At 46.7% G+C, this 19,819-nt stretch overlaps 1 protein-coding gene across 1 annotated transcript; it reads left to right on the forward strand.

The window, feature by feature from the left end:
• Positions 1 to 1,285: 1,285 nt before the first annotated feature.
• On the forward strand, positions 1,286 to 19,819 carry LOC142767423 (uncharacterized). Its single transcript, XM_075869059.1, has 3 exons — positions 1,286 to 1,468; positions 14,618 to 16,589; positions 19,418 to 19,819. The coding sequence occupies exons 1-3, from the start codon at positions 1,450 to 1,452 to the stop codon at positions 19,710 to 19,712; spliced, it is 2,286 nt and encodes a 761-aa protein (XP_075725174.1). The 5' UTR covers positions 1,286 to 1,449; the 3' UTR covers positions 19,713 to 19,819.

Genomic DNA, 19,819 nt, shown 5'->3' on the forward strand with positions numbered 1-19,819 from the left:
GTTCTAGGGTCCGTGTGTGCGCCCTTATTCAGTTTCAATTACCCCGTTTTACGGAAACATTTACAACTCGCCGAGGCTGCAATGTCGGCCAGACTGCAATGATGCCTTGCGTGCTTGCGATTTCCAAAAGCGAAGTTGTACACGTCGTCGCCCACGCTCGCGCGAAGCACTCGAGAATGCAGCGCGTCACGAACTGTGGGGAGGGATATTCCAACGCGGCGCCAGCGAACGGCGGCACCCGATCACACGTGCGGCGACACGCTACTTCAACGGGCAAAACACCCTCGTGCTCCCGTCAAGGTGGCCGCCTGCGGAGAGCGCCGTCTCATCCGAGACATCGCCCCCCCCCCCCCCTCCTCCCAAGTACGTCGCGACTGCCCGGCTCCTAGCAGCTGGCGTGCCGACGCAGAGGCGCCAGCGCTGGCCGGCCCGAAAACGAAACCATCAAAGCGTTTTCGTATATGCAATCGCTCGTGTTGGTTTTTCTTTTCGCTACAGCTACAAAGAATTCCGGGAGTGTTTTGGGTGTTACATCACTCAATCATTCCTTTATGGGGCGGTCGGATAAAATCAATACAACGCACCAAAACGAGACAGGCGCTGCACTATTAGTGAGTTGTACACAGAACAGGTAGACACGAAGTCGATATCTCTTGATGACATTAATAACTCCAGGTGGCTCAAATTTCCGTCTCTCACGACGAGGTCATGGTTGTAGGCCGTAAAACCCGGATAATTGATATTATTTTCGCGTTTCAGCAAGGTTATAAGACGTAAGAGTACGTAATTATTAAGCTCAAATCTCTCCAACGAACAAACCAACCGACGCATGGGCGTCGGCAGTATTATGTCTCGGGAGAGCAAACACGTCTTGCATCATGACGAGAAGGGGGGATGGGGCACTGGTCACTGGTGTGGCTTTGAAGAGGGGGGGGGGGTGCTCATGTAGCTTGTACCCCTTTTGCACCCCCTTGCCGACGCCTATGGACCGACCCTGTACAAGAATTCCACTCGTCACAGCTAAAACGAGGCGCCGCGTTACATCGCATTTCCGTGCCGCGCCACGCTCGTCAGCGAGGAAGCCGCGCTTCGCTTTCTACCAGTCATAACCGCCGTGCGCCGATTCGCCTTCCAGTCTGCGCGCCCGGGAGCTTGGCGCCAGTATGGCGGTCGGTGTGCCGGGGTCCCGGATGATGAGAGGGCGTGCCTAGCCGCGCTGGCGCCGCGCCTCTCTCAGCTCCCGAAGGGTGAACACGAAAAACCCTACCAGTGCAGTTGGTGAAGCCAAAGTGCGCGGTTGCACGCTTGCACTCATAGGCGCTGCGTCGGATGCGTGTTCAGTTCGCAGCGGAGTCGGCAGCCACCGAGCTCAAGGCTGAGCCGCCTGGGCTTCGTGTTTAAAAGAAAGTGTTGTTCGGTTGCAACGGAAGCTTGCGAAGGTGCGACGAAATGGCCAGTCGGACTTGCGGTGAGTATAAATAATTCATTCTTATAGTTGATTCGAAGAGACAGTCCGTACGTGATGTTTAGATATAATATTGCATCTCGGAATAGTGGCCGATTTTTTTCTGACTACATTCGGCTTTCGCGCGCTATCATTCAAATTTTCATCCTCTCTGTCTCTCTCACTCTGTCTTGGAGATCTTGCCGTAACACGCATCAAACTCTGCTGCCGTGCCGTCATGCCCCCTTGGTTAATTGTTATACATCAGGTTCATACATGGTATATTGTGCTCCCGTCGAAAGAGTCAATTTACACGACGAGGGTTTAGACAATGGAGGGAAACTCTTGAAAGCTTTTTTTTTATGTGCCGCCATAACGAAGATGACGTCGACCAACAGCAATGATGGCTGTCTGGCCCACCGCGCCGCTGTCGCGCTGATGTTTTAGCATTATTTGCTTGTTGATTGATAATTGCTCTAGTTGTTCGTGTTCCCGCGTCACTTTGTGACGCTGAACGATGAATATGCAGGGTGTCTTGTTTAAACATTACAAATTTTCTTCATTTACATTTCGTAGTCAGCCTCCTGTCATCTTCGCACACAAACCCCACGTCGAGGAGGAAGGGCTTTGCTGGAGTTAAAATGTCAGTGTTGCAGCAATAATGGAAACTCGTTCATTAACTTCCTAATTATTGACTTCGGCGCTGGTGTCTTCAGTACGTAGCTGTAGGAGGTACCACTTTACAGCATACCTGTTTTTTTTTGTAATCACTAATGTCGCACGTAGGCCGGAATATTGCTCATCGAATTTCAAAGACGAAACTAAAAGTGATCGCGCGAGGCGCGCACAGATCGCGACTGCTGTTCTACTTCACACAGGAACTGCCCATAAGAGTGACGAAACTTAAATGACGGCGTGGCGTGGCCTTATATGTTCTCGTGAAAAGCTTCCCAGTCGTCTCTTTTGTGCCCGTGTATCGCCTTGCTTTGACCAGTAGTGTTGGGCTGTCATCTGTTTCTTTCGAACTGCACGCACGGAGACCTTTTCTGGGAATCGTACAACTCGAGGCAGCCACAACGGCGATTCTTCTAGCATAGATGCCAGATAGTGTTTCGCGTCATTATTTAATTTGAGGAAGAAACAGAAAGGAGCAACCCGTGGTACGCATACGTTAAGAAGTATAATGTAGTGTTAGTCTGTGTATCACAATGGTAGCCGATTTCGCTCTCCAGATTCTGCTTTAGCACGCTGTCATTCAAGTTTCAATTCCCTATCACTTGTCATTGCCGTATTCTGCCGCGCTCGGTGTGATCATTCTAGATGTAGCCACTGAAATTTGATGTTGAATATGCCAAACGTAAATTCTTTTTTCAAAGAAATATATATGCCATAAATAAATTATGCTTACACCGAGGCTCAGACCACCCGGCGATTTTGTGCGACGAGGCCTAGCCTTTCCACCGCAGTCCGGGCACGCTGGATTTCCCACAGTTGGTTGTGCAGATCTGAGCTAGTCAGCGCACTTTGCCAAACTCCTCGAGAAGGTCCGGTCCTATGTTGTCCTCTCGGTATATTACTGTGACCTGTGTTGCATTGCCATAAAATATCTGCCTTATCTGCGTGTTCGTGCTTACAGAGGGTACAGCTTGGTTGTGGGTATTGTGTGGAATTCGCTCTGTTCAGGTGAACCGGATTTGGGAAGGCTTATCTTCGTCAATGTGTTTCTTGAGATCTGTCTAGCTGTTTGTGTGGTGGAGTATATTCTTGTAATACGGCAAGATGGTAGTGATTTTTAAGTAAAAAAGAAAAGTTAGCTCCCCAAGTGTGTTCTTCAGGGGTGGCACCTGAGCAAGCAGCTCATAAGGGAATGGACTGAGAGGGATAGAGAAAAAATCAAAGATTGAGAGAGGAATGGACTGAGAGGGATAGAGAAAAAAGCAAAGATTGAGAGAAAAGTGAAAGATTGGGACACTGTGGAAGGAGTTCGAGGACGGGAAACCGATCGGAGAGTGGTGTACGCTGGCGGTAGGAGATGCCGGACGACGTAAAAGTTCAGCACGAAATTCACCGAGCAAGTCCCATGCGGTGGTGCCAGCTTCAATTTTGTTGTGGCGCTAGTTGTGCATACCGAACCGAGCTGTGGCAGCGATTAATTTTTTTAAACGGTGACTTAATTGACCAAGAGCACCACGAGCGACCTTTCTGCTAAATAATACTGGTGAAAATAGGGGCTGGTTACGGTGGTGTAGCTGTCACCTTGTTCGGCTGCTGACCCTAAATGTCTTAGCGCGCGACCCCGGTCGTGGCCGTCGAATTTCTACTCAGACGAAATGCTGAAGGCCCGTTTACTGTGCGATGTTAGTGCACGTTAAAGCACTGAGTTGTTTTAAATTGATGAACCGAACACTGAGAACTCTAATGAGATAAGTTTCACCGTCACAAGTTCATTACTAGCGAAGAAAATCAAGGTTGAAGTTTAATCTTTAACTTGGAAGCGTGGCAGTTCGGGGTTAGTTGGTAGGACCTGACAATTGCTTGTCTTATGTCTTTGTCGTCGTTCTGAGCTAGCCCTTCTAGAATCTTAACTTCTAAATTTAGCGCTGTAATTTCCGCGCGTGATGTGAGAAATTGTTTTTGGCAAGATTCTGTTTGGCGTCTCATACTCCAGTTGTCATACTTTGGGATGTTTGTATCCAGACTACCACCGAATTTGGCAGAGAAATTCGCCCCTGTAGTAGTGGCTTCTCCGTGAGGGTTTGGCGTCGTTCGTGATGCATTTCGCGAGTGCGTGTGCTGCGTTGCAATAAAGAGAGAAAAAAAAAAAAACGTGTGCTGCGTTGGCCGTTTTAGTTAACGGAATGAACGTGAAACGCGCGTTGCAGAAGTCGGGGCATGTTTTCTTGCTCTGTGCACTGCTGTGCAACTAAGAGATCCTGTCTTAGTATTAGTAGAGTGTACTAGAGTGTACTTCTAGTATACTCTAGTATTAGGGACCCTTTACTTCGGTTAATGGAGGCCATAGCTCGCCGATATCCCGTTTAGGGACTCTCTATTGTGAGCGATGAGCGTGCGGTGAGACAGCTCTATTTTTATGCAGCGCTCGTGAGCTGAGAGACAATAAACATTCATTATTTATAGTTTTGGTCGTTCGTGCTTATTGTAGGTGGGGCCCTGCAGGCGACGGCGGCTCGTCAGACGGGGTCCCATTTGCAGGTACGCGCGAGTCGCGCCCAAATCGCTCCAACTGCGGTGATAAAGCAGCCTTCCAGGCGTATAGTATATAGCTGTTGCATATCCAACGTACCCCACTTGTCCAGCCTTGGCACGTTTATTCTTCATATTTGCACGAGTCCGAACGAGATATGTCTTGTGCTGACACAGCTAGGGAACGCGTTGCGTCCCCGTCGTGGCGTGTGGTCGACCCGGCATGATCAGCTGCGAAAAAAAAAAAAAAAGGTGGGGGGGGGGCAGCGCCTTGCCTGCTGCGACGCTATTCAGTTTCCCCGCCGTCCCTAATACGAGACGCGATCTCTTGATTGCACAGCTGCGCGCACAGCAAGAGAACGGAGCCAAATCTGGGGACCTAGCGGGCCAATCTACAGGTCAGACGGCCGATACATTTCTGGGGAAATTCTTGATGAAACCACGTTCGAGTCCACGTGCAGCTGTGCGGAAGACGTCCGTATTGCTGGAACCAGATATTCCCAAGCTGTGCTAGAGGGAGGTTGCAGGTGAAGTCGCTTAGTGGGCCATTTAGTATTTCGCTCATATAGTGTTCTGCGGTGAGCGTTCAATCGAAAAAGACCGGGCAAATAATTTGGCCGTCGTTAATGCCGCACCAAACACTGACAGACGACTGCACCTGGTGTTGTGACTGCAAGAGCCAATGAGGATTTGTAGTGCTCCAGTAATGGCCATGGTGAACATTGACTTTGGCATTGCGCGAGAAGCGAGCTTCATGGGACCAGAATATGTTCTTCAAGAAGCCGGGCTTACCTTCTTCCCCTATGGGTATCCAGCTGCATGCAGTCAAGGCAGCTTTGCAAATCTCTGTGTGCCAGCTGTTGATGCAGGTGACCATGGTATGGGCGAAGTCCTCCGCTGTTGAGTACGCGCCTAACAATACTGCTGGAAACGCCGGTCTCAGCAATCGCGTCGCACAGGCTTGTGTGGGGATGGGCTGCCATGTAAGTAAGACTGTTTTAAGAGACTCGGTCACAAATTTTGTGCGCTGACGCTGCTTTTTGAACTTGCCTGTCTCCTTGAACGTTTCGTAATTTCGCACCAATGTAGAACTAATTACACGAATTACTGAGCGCCATCTGCGAAATGATCTCTCCGCCCCTTTCCTGCTTCCGTTCGCTTAGAACCACGTTCACGCGTTCTTCATTGGTTCTTCAAAAAAAAAAAAAATGCGCACCACATGTTTCGATCGTGCTTTTTATATTCTTGTTTTATCAAAATGCCACCCTCTCCCCCACCAACCTGTTTATCGTTGGCCCGGAAAAAAAAGAACGTCTGCACTGCACCGAATGCTGGCTCCGGTTTCGTATCGCAATGCACGTAGCAGGCCCCCCCCCCCCCCCCCCCCTTCTTTTTAATGGTACCATCCAACCAACGCTTGATGTGCATCGTAATCACCGATAGCCTGTGAGCACGGCGTTTGTAACCGAAGCGACTAACCAGTGGTCTATGAACTATTCGCTGGAGGGTGTTTGTGGTGAGAGGCCATATTAGTTTGTAAGCCTCATCTTGTAGCTGGTGCTGGCTGTGCTCAGTCCAGGACGCCACAGGCAGTTACCGGCCTGCTTGCCCTATCGATCGTCAAAGTATATCGTCAAGGTGGTCGCTGGCCAGCGACTGCTCACACTGCTGCACACTAGCGTGTGAAATGGTGGACAGGCCGGTGATGGCCCGGCAGGTCCATCTATTGTTTATATTTATGTGAGTTCCAGAGATATCCATGGACAGCGCTTGGGCACCTTATTGAAGAAATAGAAGTTTGGATGGGTCTTAATTAGGTGCCAGCAGAAAGCTTCCTCTTTTAGGAGCGTCCTCTTGGGGAAGTAGTTAGTACGCCTGGGTCCCTTCTTAAAATGTTTGCCTTTTTTTTTCTATCTTGCACCATATATAGTGTAACAGAAAAATGCATCTTTCTTTTTCCCGCGTTATCTGCTCGAAATTCGATTTTAAGGGCTCCAAATGTAACATTTTGCTCCTCCAAAAGAATTGCTTCAAATTGTATTTCGACTGTTGCGTCCCTGCTAGTAGTAATTTAGCGTGGCCTCATACTCACATGTGGCCGGGGTCGGCTCGGGGGGGGGGGGGGGTCAGGGACGCCAAAAAAGTGTGAGTGGGTGTGGAGAGGGGGTGCAGAGTAACTTGGAAGAGGCAGCGTAAGCTGTTATGAAATCACAAGGGCGCCGAAGATAGCCTCCACAGCCCATGTCTGTAACCGCTATTGCGTGAGATAAGAAAAAGAAAACTGTGAAAGACATCGAGCATGGAATGGGGTTCGCACCTGGGTCGTGTCTGTGGTTGCCCTGTATGCTATCACAGAGCCATAAGAAAACCTAGCCCCCCATCCCCCCTGCACAGAGCCATGCCGGTTCTGGCAGCTCTTGCGCGCAGAAAACCCTATGCAATCGTTATGTCAGGTATGAACCGCCTAAACATCCGTAATAAGGTGTGGTCGCTGTTACCATAGTTTCCTAAAATTAACTATAGGTGACTCTGGCACTGCGATCGTTCAGCGACCATGGGAATGATGGGTAGTACACACATTCCTAGTCTTCGTACTTGTGGGCGACGAATCGTACTGTCGGCTTCGTGTATTGCTGTGTTTCGGTTTGGTTTTGAAAAAAAAGTGTTGGAGGAGGTTGGTTTAGCAAGCTAGCTACGTGACGTCATGTTATGATCATCAATATATTTGGAAATTCGGAAAAAGAGCAAAATAGAGAGATAGGGGAAAAGTACAACGAATGCGGGAATACATTTGGGACAGTTTGAGTCTATGGCTTTGAAGCATCGTACGTCACAACAGTCGTCTACCATATCTTCTGAAAACTACATAGGTGTATTTGGATTGTTATTTCATACAGTACAATTTTATTGAACCAGGATTCTACTCGATACGTAAGTAAACGCTTGACACGTTGTTCCAGAATGCTGAACTCTATCATGTCATAATTTTTTATACATCGAATGAAAGAGGCAGTGTTCCTAGGAATATTGGCTTCATAACATTGGCAATGAATTCAAATATTTCTAGGCCTTCACAAAAGCCCAAATTTGCTTTTCATATCCTTTAACCTAAATGCAGCTTGCTTCCACAGTGTAATTCAGGATGTCATGCATGTTAGCTGCTGAAGAGTACTCCAAAGAGAAATTTGTGTTGTCGCCTGCGAAAATTGCTCAAATCAAAAGGCCCCAGTAGCACCACTGAGACATTTAAAAAAAATTTTTTTATAGATTTTTAATTGAGAAACACCTGTGTTTTTTGACATTTTCAGCATAATATATTACTATAGAAATATTGAGGGAATTATAGTAAATGTGTTCATTATTCACATGTAGACCACTTGAAAATAACAATGGGTTTCCAGTTGCGTCATTTTGCTACAATCCCATACACCTGCATCAACTGAGCGAATGTTGACTTGTACTTACGAAAGAAATGTGCCACGATTGGTTTGATTCACATTAGCACGTCGTCAATCCGACTAAGTGGCTAATCAACAAATATTGCTTAATCAACTTTTAAAGGAATAACCTCAGCGAAAATTGTTCAAAACAAAACGTGTAATGTGTCTTCTGAAATCTGGGAGAACTTCCTACCCTCTTTATTTTATTTTTGTTTTGTGTTTCTTTAAAGTGTGCGAGATTTTAAAAAAAACTTTGAGGAGGAGACAGCTGAAAGGTCCTGTATTCGTGAAATTTTGAAGTCTCCCTCGTCTAGATGTATGACGTGCTTCATGTCAGTCGATATTCATACTTTCTCCTCGTTTATGTTGTGTTCTTTTGTATTTGTGTCTACGTATCAATTAATAATAATAGTATTATTTACATTCATTTTTGGATGCACGACAGTTTCTTGTATTCTCGCTTCACCGCAATGTTGACAATAGCTAATATCGAGGAGGAGGTCTTGGACACATTTGTCATTATATGCATAACAGTAATGTTTTGCTGAAATGAGTTACATAACGAATTACTTTGACCGAGGAAATAGAAAAAAGTAACTGTTTGCTTTCCCAGTCACTTGTAACTCTGACACATTGGCTGTCCGCTTCCCTCATAGCAAGAAAAATTGCCAAAAAGCTAAAGAAACTTAACAGGTGTAATAGAAATATGATGAATCGTTGCGTAAAGCGCAAACTATAAACGATGCATTCAAATATGATCATGCAGACTGCAGCACAACGTGGTCCTTGATATATATTCCTAAAGGGGGTTACAAACAGGGCAATAATGCATGCTATTGCAGTTCCTTTGGAGTAGATGATAAGTCCTTCGTTAACGACTTGAACAATTTATTCTGCCTTGTATCTGATAATGCATCAATGTGCACATTGCAGGGTTGTACATAAGAGTTGGGTCATTTAACTTTCCTCTATGGCGATCAACTCGGATCGCTCATTTTCAGCCAGAAGCATTGCAGATCATCTGTTATAGATTGCAATGGTGTAAATGACCTGGCCTCCATTTTTCACATCATCAAAAATCTTTTGATTTCCTTATACAAGAGTGTGATCTCCATTGGTAGAATTCCTGCAACTATGAAAACTTGTAGTGGTTCTTCTATTTAAGGAAGGGTGCAGAACAGTACAGTAAACTACTGTCCTATTTATGTGCTTTTCTGCATATCTCAGCAGTTGGAAAAGCATTTACTTATGATTATGACTAGTTATTTTACAAGAACGCTCTACCATCCCCTTTCCAGTATGGTTTCATTCGAGGAAAAAGAATACAAGAGGTTCTCGAAGTAGAATCAGACGTGTTGAACTTATCTTTCGAACGCAATCAATTTGTGTGCATTGGCCTTCTCGACTTCAGTAAACATTCAATAGTGTGAGCCACGGTTTTGTTAACGAATTTTCTTAATAGGGTTTCGTGGCGCATTCTTGCTCCTCCTGCAAAATGTTCTGCATGACTGACGCCAGCTGGTATCACTTCGGCAGGCCAAGAGCGATGTCCCGCGAGGCGCCGTCCTTTGTCTAGTGATATACAGCATTTTCGTGAATTACCTTGGTGGTGCGGTTGTTTGGCTTCTATCAATATGCAGATGGTGTTGTAATTATTGCTGAATCAACCCACTTTATGCTGGCCATTGCTTCTTTACAGTCAGTTACAACTGTGGCTATGGCATGGTTTTCTGCTAAATTAATAAAACTTATGCGTTCAAGACAAAGTGGATTTGTTTCGACAACCCTTTGAAAAAATAATAGGCATAAATTATTCGCTCCTGCTGCTGCAGCATTCCAATCCAATATTTTCCTTCTTTGCGTTCACCCTTACACTATGTAGAAACCGTGGAATACCTTGCTCTGTATTTTGACAGTTACCTGTCCTTGAAATGTCATGCAGAATATATATGCAAACGTCTTCGCGGTGTATCATTTATGCTGTACAATTAGAAATATTAGATGCCTATTTTCATTTCAAAACATGCACATGCTTTGGTTTATTCGCAATGTCCACTGACGTGCCGTGCAATTCAAGATGGCTGCGCGATCAACTCTTGGACTCGCTTAGGAAAATATATGATGTACGCTCGCACGTACGTTCTGTGCCGCTTTCACCGGATGAACTCTTCATCGTGTAATGACTGTATATCGAACCAAAGTGCTTTCTCTAGCGATAGGAACTGCTGAATGTTCGCTACCTCATTTCATGCCGCATTGCGAAGGGTGGTGGTGTCAGATGATCGACCGTGTTTCAACGATGCTTTGCGTAATCCTGTGTGTGCTATACAGAAAACTGCGCGAACTAGAATTGACGTGTGAAGCGAACGGCACTCCGAGATAATTTGTGCCGAGCCTGCTGCTTGGCGGATTCGCCGCAGTTGTGGGTCACAAGTGAGTAGCTCGCCATCGTGGCTGCACAGGACAGAATGTTTACCGTAGATACGGTTTGCAAACATATACGCGGTGGTCATTAGTTGCGCTGTAAGCATCATGCATCTGCTTCTTCAACGGAATGAAAGCATTTAACTTCCCCTCAAGCAGCACTTGTATCGCAGCCATGATCAGACTCTTAACAGTGCGCAATTCCCTGCACTTGGATGTTGCAGGTTTCATCAGCGCGATCGAAACAAAGATATCGAAACGAATACATCCATACGCTTTTCGCTAAGTCAAAATTGTGGAAGTTCGTCCAACAAGAACGTCGTTCAGATGGCACCAGTGAAGTGCAGGAGAAGTTAGCGTGGACTCTAGTCGTACCTGCATGCTTCATTGCACTGACCATTTCGCTTTGCTGGCCGAGGCTAGAGTCTGTTAGCGGCATCCGGCGCCCAGTAAGATCCAGTATAATTGGGCTACATGCAATGCAGACGAAAAACCGTGCTTTCATTTTAAGCTCGCTAAAGGATAATATACATTAACTACAATTAAAGTGACTTAGGAGCGTGAAAAAAAAGCATCAATGCACGAGGGGATTTGAAGTGCAACTCGCTGCTCGTCAGTTAAGTGCTGATAGTTGATCGTCACTGTCAATCTCGGTGCATTCTACATCCATTAAAAAATCCTCAACGTTAAGACGGCTTCTTTGAACACCACTGCCGGAAGTATTCTGAGGAATTTTCTCCGACTAACGATAACACCAGTAACGCGTTTCTCGATCACCACGTTTATCTGGGCGTGGAGAAGAAACACTTTGCCCCGACACCCGTTCCGCCATCTATCAACGAACGTAGACATCAAGCAGCGCAGTGTTAGCCAAGTATTGAAAGAGCAAATCGGGAGCCTGCGCTATTTTGCGCGTGCAATATGATGTTGTGGGATCCATGCAGTAGAAAAACATTGACGAATGCTATACGCACGTAAAACAAGGCGAGTTTCAACTGCGAAGGTCAGACGATATCATTTACCTATCCAATGTAGCTGCGGAAAATCGCGCGAAGCTGATATGTGTTCTCAGCGGGCTATAGACGTCAGACTCTGGAGGTTTGCGGACATGCAGCGCCACCTGTCGACGCAGTTTTGAGTAGTGCAAAGCCTGACTCTCTTGCACAGTTTGCTGCGCAACCCGGTGCAACTACAGCGTACGAAACAATAACCGAGCTAAATATGATGTGCATTGAACACTCAGAAAAAGAGCTACGAATTTCTCTCCGGTAGTCGGTCGCAACATCGAAGCGCCGTTGTGCTTGCTGGTTCACTCTCCTTAACGACGGCGAAAACAAGAGCAGATGCAATACCTCCGCGCTCTACGAAAAAAAAACCTAATGTGCGCCGCTGTTGGGTTGGGAATTGTCACAGACGCAGATGAATAGAGTTTTACTGATTTTTCGCAGCTTTCGCAAAGCAGAATGGCGAGGGCGCTAAATACAGGCAGTTGCGAACGTGTTGGGTATGCGAAGACTCGCGTTCTCCACAGCCGTTCGCTTGAGTGTGATAATGTAGGTCTCCTGTTATTGTTTTGAGTAGCCTTAATGGAAAACCATGGGGACTTTGATTATGAAGCGTATCATACTCCCTGACCGCGGTGCGCGACGTGCAACAGTATACAGGTGACGCCCGGCCGCGATAATCATCGTACACGTTGTGACCACTTATAATCTGAAGTTATCGCCACCACACAGCATTACGCACACTAGGGCTTTCAAGGCTCTAAGTGCCGGCTTTAACTAGGAAATGCGAACACGTACGTCATACAGGTAAATCGCAAAATAATCGGGGCCAAAAATATTTTTTTTTGTTTTTCCCCGTTGGTCTCCAGCATCACCGGAGCTATCTCAGAGGCATCGGTTTTGCCTTTCGTTGTACACCGAGAAAGTGGACACTCATGTACCTCCATTTGCAGTATATACACTCGGAAGACAACCATCAACAGAGACTGTGGCAGCTTGGGCTAGTTGGTATGGCATGACGATAGTTATAGCGGGAGAACAAAACGACGACACAGAGACAAGGAGGAGACGAAAGACACGAGCGCTAACTTCCAACTGAGTTTATTGCGCAGAGCACGAAAATGTATAGAGGAGACAGTAACCATGTGAAAAAAACCATATGGCACAAAGAGCAGAACATGAGTAAGAGATAAACAAAGACAAAAATTAAAAGCACAGAAAAATGGCAAACAAAATTTTATAAGAAAACGAAACAGAAAACTAAAAATACTATAACTACTTGCGCGCACCGAAACCTTCGAGGAACCTGAGTTTCCTCTCGGACAGAGCCACGGAGGGCTTGCTAATACAAGGCACCTGTTCGCGTGCCATCTGCGCGGTCTCGAGAATGACTCGGGTGCACTCATCTCTGTGCTTGTACAGCGTCGCTGTGTCTTTGAAAAGGGGCGCACAATTGCACTCACTGCAGTGGCGAGCAAGAAAACCATCTTTCCCGTTTCTAACATTGTTAGCGTGTTCTCTCAGCCGATCTTTCAGACACCTTCCCGTTGTTCCGAAATAACAAGCACCGCATGAAAGGGGGGCTCTATAGACAACTTCCCGGGAGCAGGCAGCATACCTGTTTCTATGTGGAAATCTGCATTCCGTTGATGACTGCGTTTTCAGGGGGTTTGCAGATTTAATGAGGCTGATTAATTTGAATGATGCCGAGCACAGGACATGAACTTCAACACGTTTTCCGATTTTCTTGAGCCTGTGTGATATCTGGTGTTTGTATGGAATCACGGCTATCCTTTCAGGTTCTGTATCCGTGTTGCTCGGATTTTTTCGCTGCCTCTGCTCTGCCTTATTAGTCCGCAGGATAGTCTCAGCAACGAAAGCGATAAACCCCTCGGGGAAACCCGAAGCCTTAAGCCGGGAAACTTGTGCTTTGAAGATCGCGGAGATATTGCGGGCGCACGACCTATTTAAGGCATTCTCAAGACAGGTTCGTGCTATGCCTCGCTTAACTAACTTGCTGTGAGCGGAAGAAAAGGAAGTAGAGGTTTCTGCGCACGTAGTACATAACACCAACAGTTGTACTGTGAGCTAAAAACCAGTCTTAAATCTAAAAAGCGTAACTTGTCATTCTCGGGCATTTCATGTGTCAACACAAGAGGCTTTAAACAATCTTCGAACACACTTATCGTTTGAGTCGAAAACGAGTGTAACATAGAAGAATTAGAATTTGGAAGAACCAAGAAATCATCAACGCGTATCTGAATACTTTGACGACATGCGAGCCTTGTAACATTTTATGCAGTTTTTTGGCCATTTTTGCCAATAGAAGATCACTGAGTAGAGGTGCTATGCGTGAGCCGATTGAAACACCCTTTTTCTGCAGATAAATGCAATCATTCCATTAAATGAAAGTAGAGGTAAGGTACAGCAAAACCAGGTTTGGAGTTTTATGATTTTAACCTTGATGCCAAAAATTATGCTTTGAAAACATTATGTATGCGGGCTTTATTACTCTCCTATTAATGACAAGGGTAGTGATTGGGCACTTTTGGAACAACAGTTTAAATTCAAGTATGTTCCTTCACGTTGTGTGCGTCCCAGAGATCCATTTCTGGTACCCAGACGTCGTACAAGTTGCGGTAAAAGATTACCAGACTACTATGCACTTCAGTGAACTGCCTCGAAGTGAACATGCGCATTCGGGCTATCCATGGGTGTAAAAACGTTCTTAGACAAATGATTTATTTATCGTATAATCAATGTGATGTTTCTCTCTCCTGTGCCGTTTTTTATCTTTTCTACTTCTAATATATATCAGCAAATGTCTAACTTCGACGATATTTGTTCGCTGCCGCCAGGTGCTGCTGCTCAAGCCCTATGTGGTTTTGGCAGGTGGGCCTCATATGTGTACTACCATCTTGTGAAATGAGGATTATTATTATTATTATTATTAATGTTATTTTTATGATTATTATTATTATTGTTATTATCGTTATTGGCCTTTCTCCCCATTGCTGCTTAGCACATGCTTCTTTAAGTAGTCTGACACTCTGTGTTTGTATTCACCCCGAACGTGTGTATTATTTTTTTTTACTATGCAGGCGAAATGGACACTCCGGCGGGTGCAGCAGCGGCAGCTCCCGGGCATGACGAAATCGGCGACCTGTTGGTTCACCTGGAAGACGCCAGAGGCCGTTTCTCTGGAACTCTGCTCGACTACAACATCCCCTGCACGGCCTCAGAGAACTCAAGATGCCAGATTGTTGCCAGCATTCCAATATGGAACGAGTTTCTCTGCTGGCTTGAGCTGGAGCTGCGCGAGTTGTCTGGTGGGAAACTCGCACTCGTGCACGTCCGTAAAATATGTTGTCCGCGACCAACACAAGGCGAAGTGCGTCAGGCCGCCGCCATCTTGTATGTGCTCCTGCAAACGCATAGCTGTGTGACGTCCGTCCATATTCCAAACTACTCAGATGATTCAGAAATAGTCCACTTGTGGAACGCCTACCCTCGCACAGATGGTTCAGTAATAGCCGACTTGTGCAGTCCCGTTCTTTGCACGGACGATTCAGAAAGAACAAATTTGTGCAGCGCTGTCCTCTGCAACGTGCTGTACGGAAATCATGCCGTCAAATCGGTGACCTTGAAAGTTCCATCGCGTTCGCTGCAAATGGAACGCTTTTGCAATGTTCTCTGGTCAATGAAGGGCCTAGAGGAACTGCATTGTGAAGTCTCGTCATGGGATAAGCTATCTTCGACCACCATTTCGGCACTTCTCCGTGATTCTGCGACGTTGACCGTTTTTGATGTGATCCCACCGCGCATAGAAAACGCGCACTCGGGGCTCCTGGTGAGAGCACTTAGGGCCAACTCCACATTGCGAGATTTGACGCTAAGTTATTCAGATGTTGCGGTAGAGCCACAATTGTTCGTCGCATTTATGAGCAGTACAGTTACGCTCAAGCATTTGAAAGTTGTTGAAAGTCGTTGTGCCGTTGAGTACGATAAGCTGAATCGCATTTTCCAACGCATGCTGAAGAATGCGACGGTGAGCAGCTTGGAAGCTCTTGAGCTGTGCGATAGAGGGAACGGGTATCTAGGAGCTAAGATGCTGGCACAAAAGGAGGTGTTGCGGAGCTTCGGTCTGTGGCACTACTCGAATGTGTCTATTAATGTGAGCAGAGAAAAAATAACGGCTGCCAGGGATAGGATCAACGCATTCTGGATAGGGGCACTGTCAAAGAACAACACCCTCGAGCTTATGACCTTGAGTGTGAGCATCTTGTCCAATAAGCACTGGGGACACTTCTTTCGCTTTCTGTCTCGTCACGACAGCTTGAAGATGGTCACTGTCGATGTGGCCAAACACGAACGTGATCTCCTGTCTGACGTCGTGAAAAAAGTAAGAGAAATCGGGTGTGAAGACAAAGTTTCTTTCATGGACTCCTATGGCGAATATAGGTTCTCTCTAGCGGACTGGACGAATTACTCCGAAAGGCGGGCGTGTCTACTGGCCGAGGACAAATGCACAGCAAGGGCAGTTTATGAAGAGCTCAGCACATATCCCCCGTTGACATTTTTGGGACTACAAATGGAGTGGGACAAGGAGCTTGGCTGGCTTTTGGTTGAATTCGTCTCGAAGATGGTCACGCTGAAAAAGCTGGATTTGACCTTCACCGGGAGAGGGAAGACCAAACTGGACGATTGGTGGCTAGCACTTTCGCAGTCCTTGCTACACAACAGAAGCATCATCAATTTCACCTTGTGGATTCACTTCGACAAGAACAGTATATCCTTGAAAGGCCTTGAATGTGTCGGTGGCACTATAGCACGAAGCAAGACGATCCGAAAGCTACGTCTGCTGGCGATTTTCAAAGACGTGGCAACCATCTTTCTTCGAGGCATGAGCGCTGACATCTCCCAGAACTACTCGCTGTGCAGCGCCTGCTTGTTCGTTCCACATGAAGACCACGACTCCAGAAGCCTCTGGCTCGTCGTAGCGAATACAGCTCGCAGGAACACCGGCTATGTGGCACGTGCGGCTCAATTCATGAACCGCAGACGGTGTGACACGTGAGTACGCCATAAGGTTCTCAGTTATTTCGTTCAACCGTCAGAATAAACTTTAGAAAGAGGTGTTCACACCAGCTGACAAAAGTCAGACCGAAATGCATTTGATTATAATCAAGCCTTGCTTTAGCCAAAGCAACATAGTTAGGCACATTGTAGAACTGCATTCACGTTAGACTGGCCGCTTTGCTAGCGATTCTTGATTGCTTGGTTGCGTATTAAATGTCAATCAAATGCGAATATAAGTTATTGCATCAAGATAATGCAGGTGAATTATATCTGAAATAATGTCATATAACATACTATAAAACATAAATAATCAGGCCTAATAGAGGGAAGTAAACGGGACCTTGCAGCACTGCGATCAAGTCCCAGCTAGCATACTACCCGCATATGTTTCTCCAAAGTAAAACAAAGCAATGTCATGTGCAGAGACCGTTATTTTAACAGTCTTAAGAACAGATATCACCTGCCAAGGTATAGCAGGGAGGCACGCTTGAGGCCTGGAATACCGTAATTGAACGCACGAGAAATGTTTAGAAGAACAGATATCAGATTATGAAAACAAAAAAAAAACAAAAAAAATTAGCGCGACCTGTAAGCGACATATGTTATTGCTAACGATGATAAAAAGGAAGCCTAAACTTTTACATGACCGCACACTTGACCTTTTATTTCCGCATGCTTCGCAGAATAAAGTCTCCGTTCTTCTCTGGCGTAGTGAGTAAAGTGACCTCTCTCGAATCAACACACAAGCAGGTCACACTTTTGGCAGCACATAAGCAGTTCGCCAGATCGCGAAAAGACCAGACGGCAGGTATGCCTTGTATTAATAGCGTGTAATCGCGTGAAGTCAATTTCGGCACCATCATTGAGCGAATTTCTTGTACGAACAAAGCAAACCGCGTGCAGGTCGCATTTTTCTTTTATTTGGTGTTCATTATTTCCCCGACGGTTCTACAGGGGTCTGCATTCGCCAAGGGGACGCGCCTTCTCAGGACGGTGAGATACGACCTCCGCGGCGTCCCATTCCGCTGATTCTACAGACTACTTTGCGGAGTGTGTTCAACGACGCCCTGTTGGGCTATAAACTTTTGCGTTTCGCGTCTTCAACAATTGAACGAACAGTGTTACAGGTAACGCACACATGTGAAACTGGTTGAGTTGGTGCATACGATGTTTTGAAGACCTTATTATTGTGAATTGAAGTGCACAAAAGTGACAGAACATCAATTTAATAGTCCAATATGGTGGCGCCGAAATTTCTTTGGTAAAATAGTTTATAGATCTTTTCAAAAAGGTTTCCTGGGCGCTGCTATTCTTCATGGCGTCGGTGGTTTTGCCCGTTTTGATAGATCGCTGTTGTTTGGTTCCACCAGAACAGGGGTGACATAGGAAAGAAAGAAAAAGAGGCAATATACATAAGCGCTAAAATATGAAAAAAAAATTCCGAGTCAGTGTTGCTCGATAACATAAATGGCAGGCTGTACACGATAGCGAAATTTAGAAATAAGTAATGGTAATGCGATTATGAAAACAGGTATATATATATATATAAATATATATATATATATATATATATATATATATATAAGAATACTGTTAGACGCCACGCTGGGGTGATGCAACCGTTTAATGGGCCGAACAGCAGCGAGACAGCAGCCAGCGGTTTCAGCAGCAGCTGCAGCAGCACGAGCCTGTGCCACAACAAACATGTTTGTCTCTAGCAAGACCGTATTTTTGTCACTACAATATATATATATATATATATATATATATATATATATATATATATATATATTGTGGTGTACACGTATCCCGAAGGAGTACGGCCACCAGCGTGGGTCCGGTCTTAGCGAGCCGCAGGGCACGCGTTAACCGTCGCCGTGGCGGGAAACACGATACTGCTCAAGTCGCAACACTTTATTGTGGCAACACCAAACGCAGTACAGCCCGTTGCAAAAAGGGCGCGGCGGGAAAGCAAGTAGGCTTATCCACGCCACGGGCACAAAGTACTACACAGGGGTGCCACGAGCACGTCTCCGCGGTAAAGGTGATCCACGGAGACACCGGAGCAAAGGCCCGGTTGCTCGAGCGAGGGCAAAGGCGCTCGCGTTGGCTTCGAGGGGAGACGGGTCGGCGTAGCTAGGCCACGCACTAGGACACCGTACTGCCCTTCGGCCGTGAGTACGCAGCGGGGCAACAAAAGGTGAGCGTTCGCATCGGGCGCGAGGCGCCGTCAGCGAAGTCCGACGAGCCCCGAGCGACGGGACTCGACGGACGGAAAAGAATGCGTGGCTCACCGTTTGAAGTCCCGGACTGTACTCACCGCTCCCGACGCAGCGCGCGAAAACCTCTCGGGAGGCTCCCCGCGCGGCGCCACAGTCAACATCCGCTACCGGGTGAGGGAGTTAAACGTCACTCCGCCCTTCCCAGCGCGGCAGACAGCAAGGAGGGCAGACATGTCGGGACATGAGAATGGCAGAAAAGGCGGGCTTTGCCTTAGCCACCTGACGGGCTTCACGAATGAAGCCACAAACGCCAAAAACAGTCACATATAGGCACTATAAAAAACTCGCAGCCCTTCCTAACGTCCAATTCATGCTCATCTATCAAAGAGGGGCTATGTTTGCCTAAAAGCTTGTCTCTAGTAAGCAGTGATTCATGATGGCATACACATTCGGCCTGGTCCTCGTTACCGTGAGTCGGCAAAGGGACTCGATTGATATTTTGCTATTTCTTTTTTGAGCCGAAGTGAGCATTTCAACGTAGCCAATAAATCCAGCACTTTCTAACAACTGTGAAATGTATTTCGTTGCATTTCCCAACAGGCCCTGCGCAGCCGCCTTGGATCGAGTGTATCGCAATCCTGCCCTCGTCGCAGAGCTGTCCAAGGTTCTGTCCGTCTCCGAGGTTGACGCCGTAGTGGCCGTTCGCCAGCGCTTCCGAAGCATCGAAGGCATGCACGAGTTCATGCGACTGGCCTGTGTGGTCAAAGCGCGTGTCACGTGTCATCCACGTGACGACGGCCACGCCCAGCTGGACGCCCTCGACGAGCACTGCTGGGCTCACGTGCGACGCTACTTGCAGCTCGACGATGTGGCGTGGCACTGCCGCCCGTTGTAGCCGCGTGCAAATGTGAGCCAACCGGGACTGCAGCGTGGAAGTCCTCTCTGAACTAAGTGCGAAAAGCTTACGCAAATAAAGATGTTCCTTTGTTTTTAAAAATCAAA

The sequence above is a fragment of the Rhipicephalus microplus genome, chromosome 7 (genome assembly GCF_043290135.1).
Source record: "Rhipicephalus microplus isolate Deutch F79 chromosome 7, USDA_Rmic, whole genome shotgun sequence".
In the NCBI taxonomy this organism is placed as follows: Eukaryota; Metazoa; Arthropoda; class Arachnida; order Ixodida; family Ixodidae; genus Rhipicephalus; species Rhipicephalus microplus.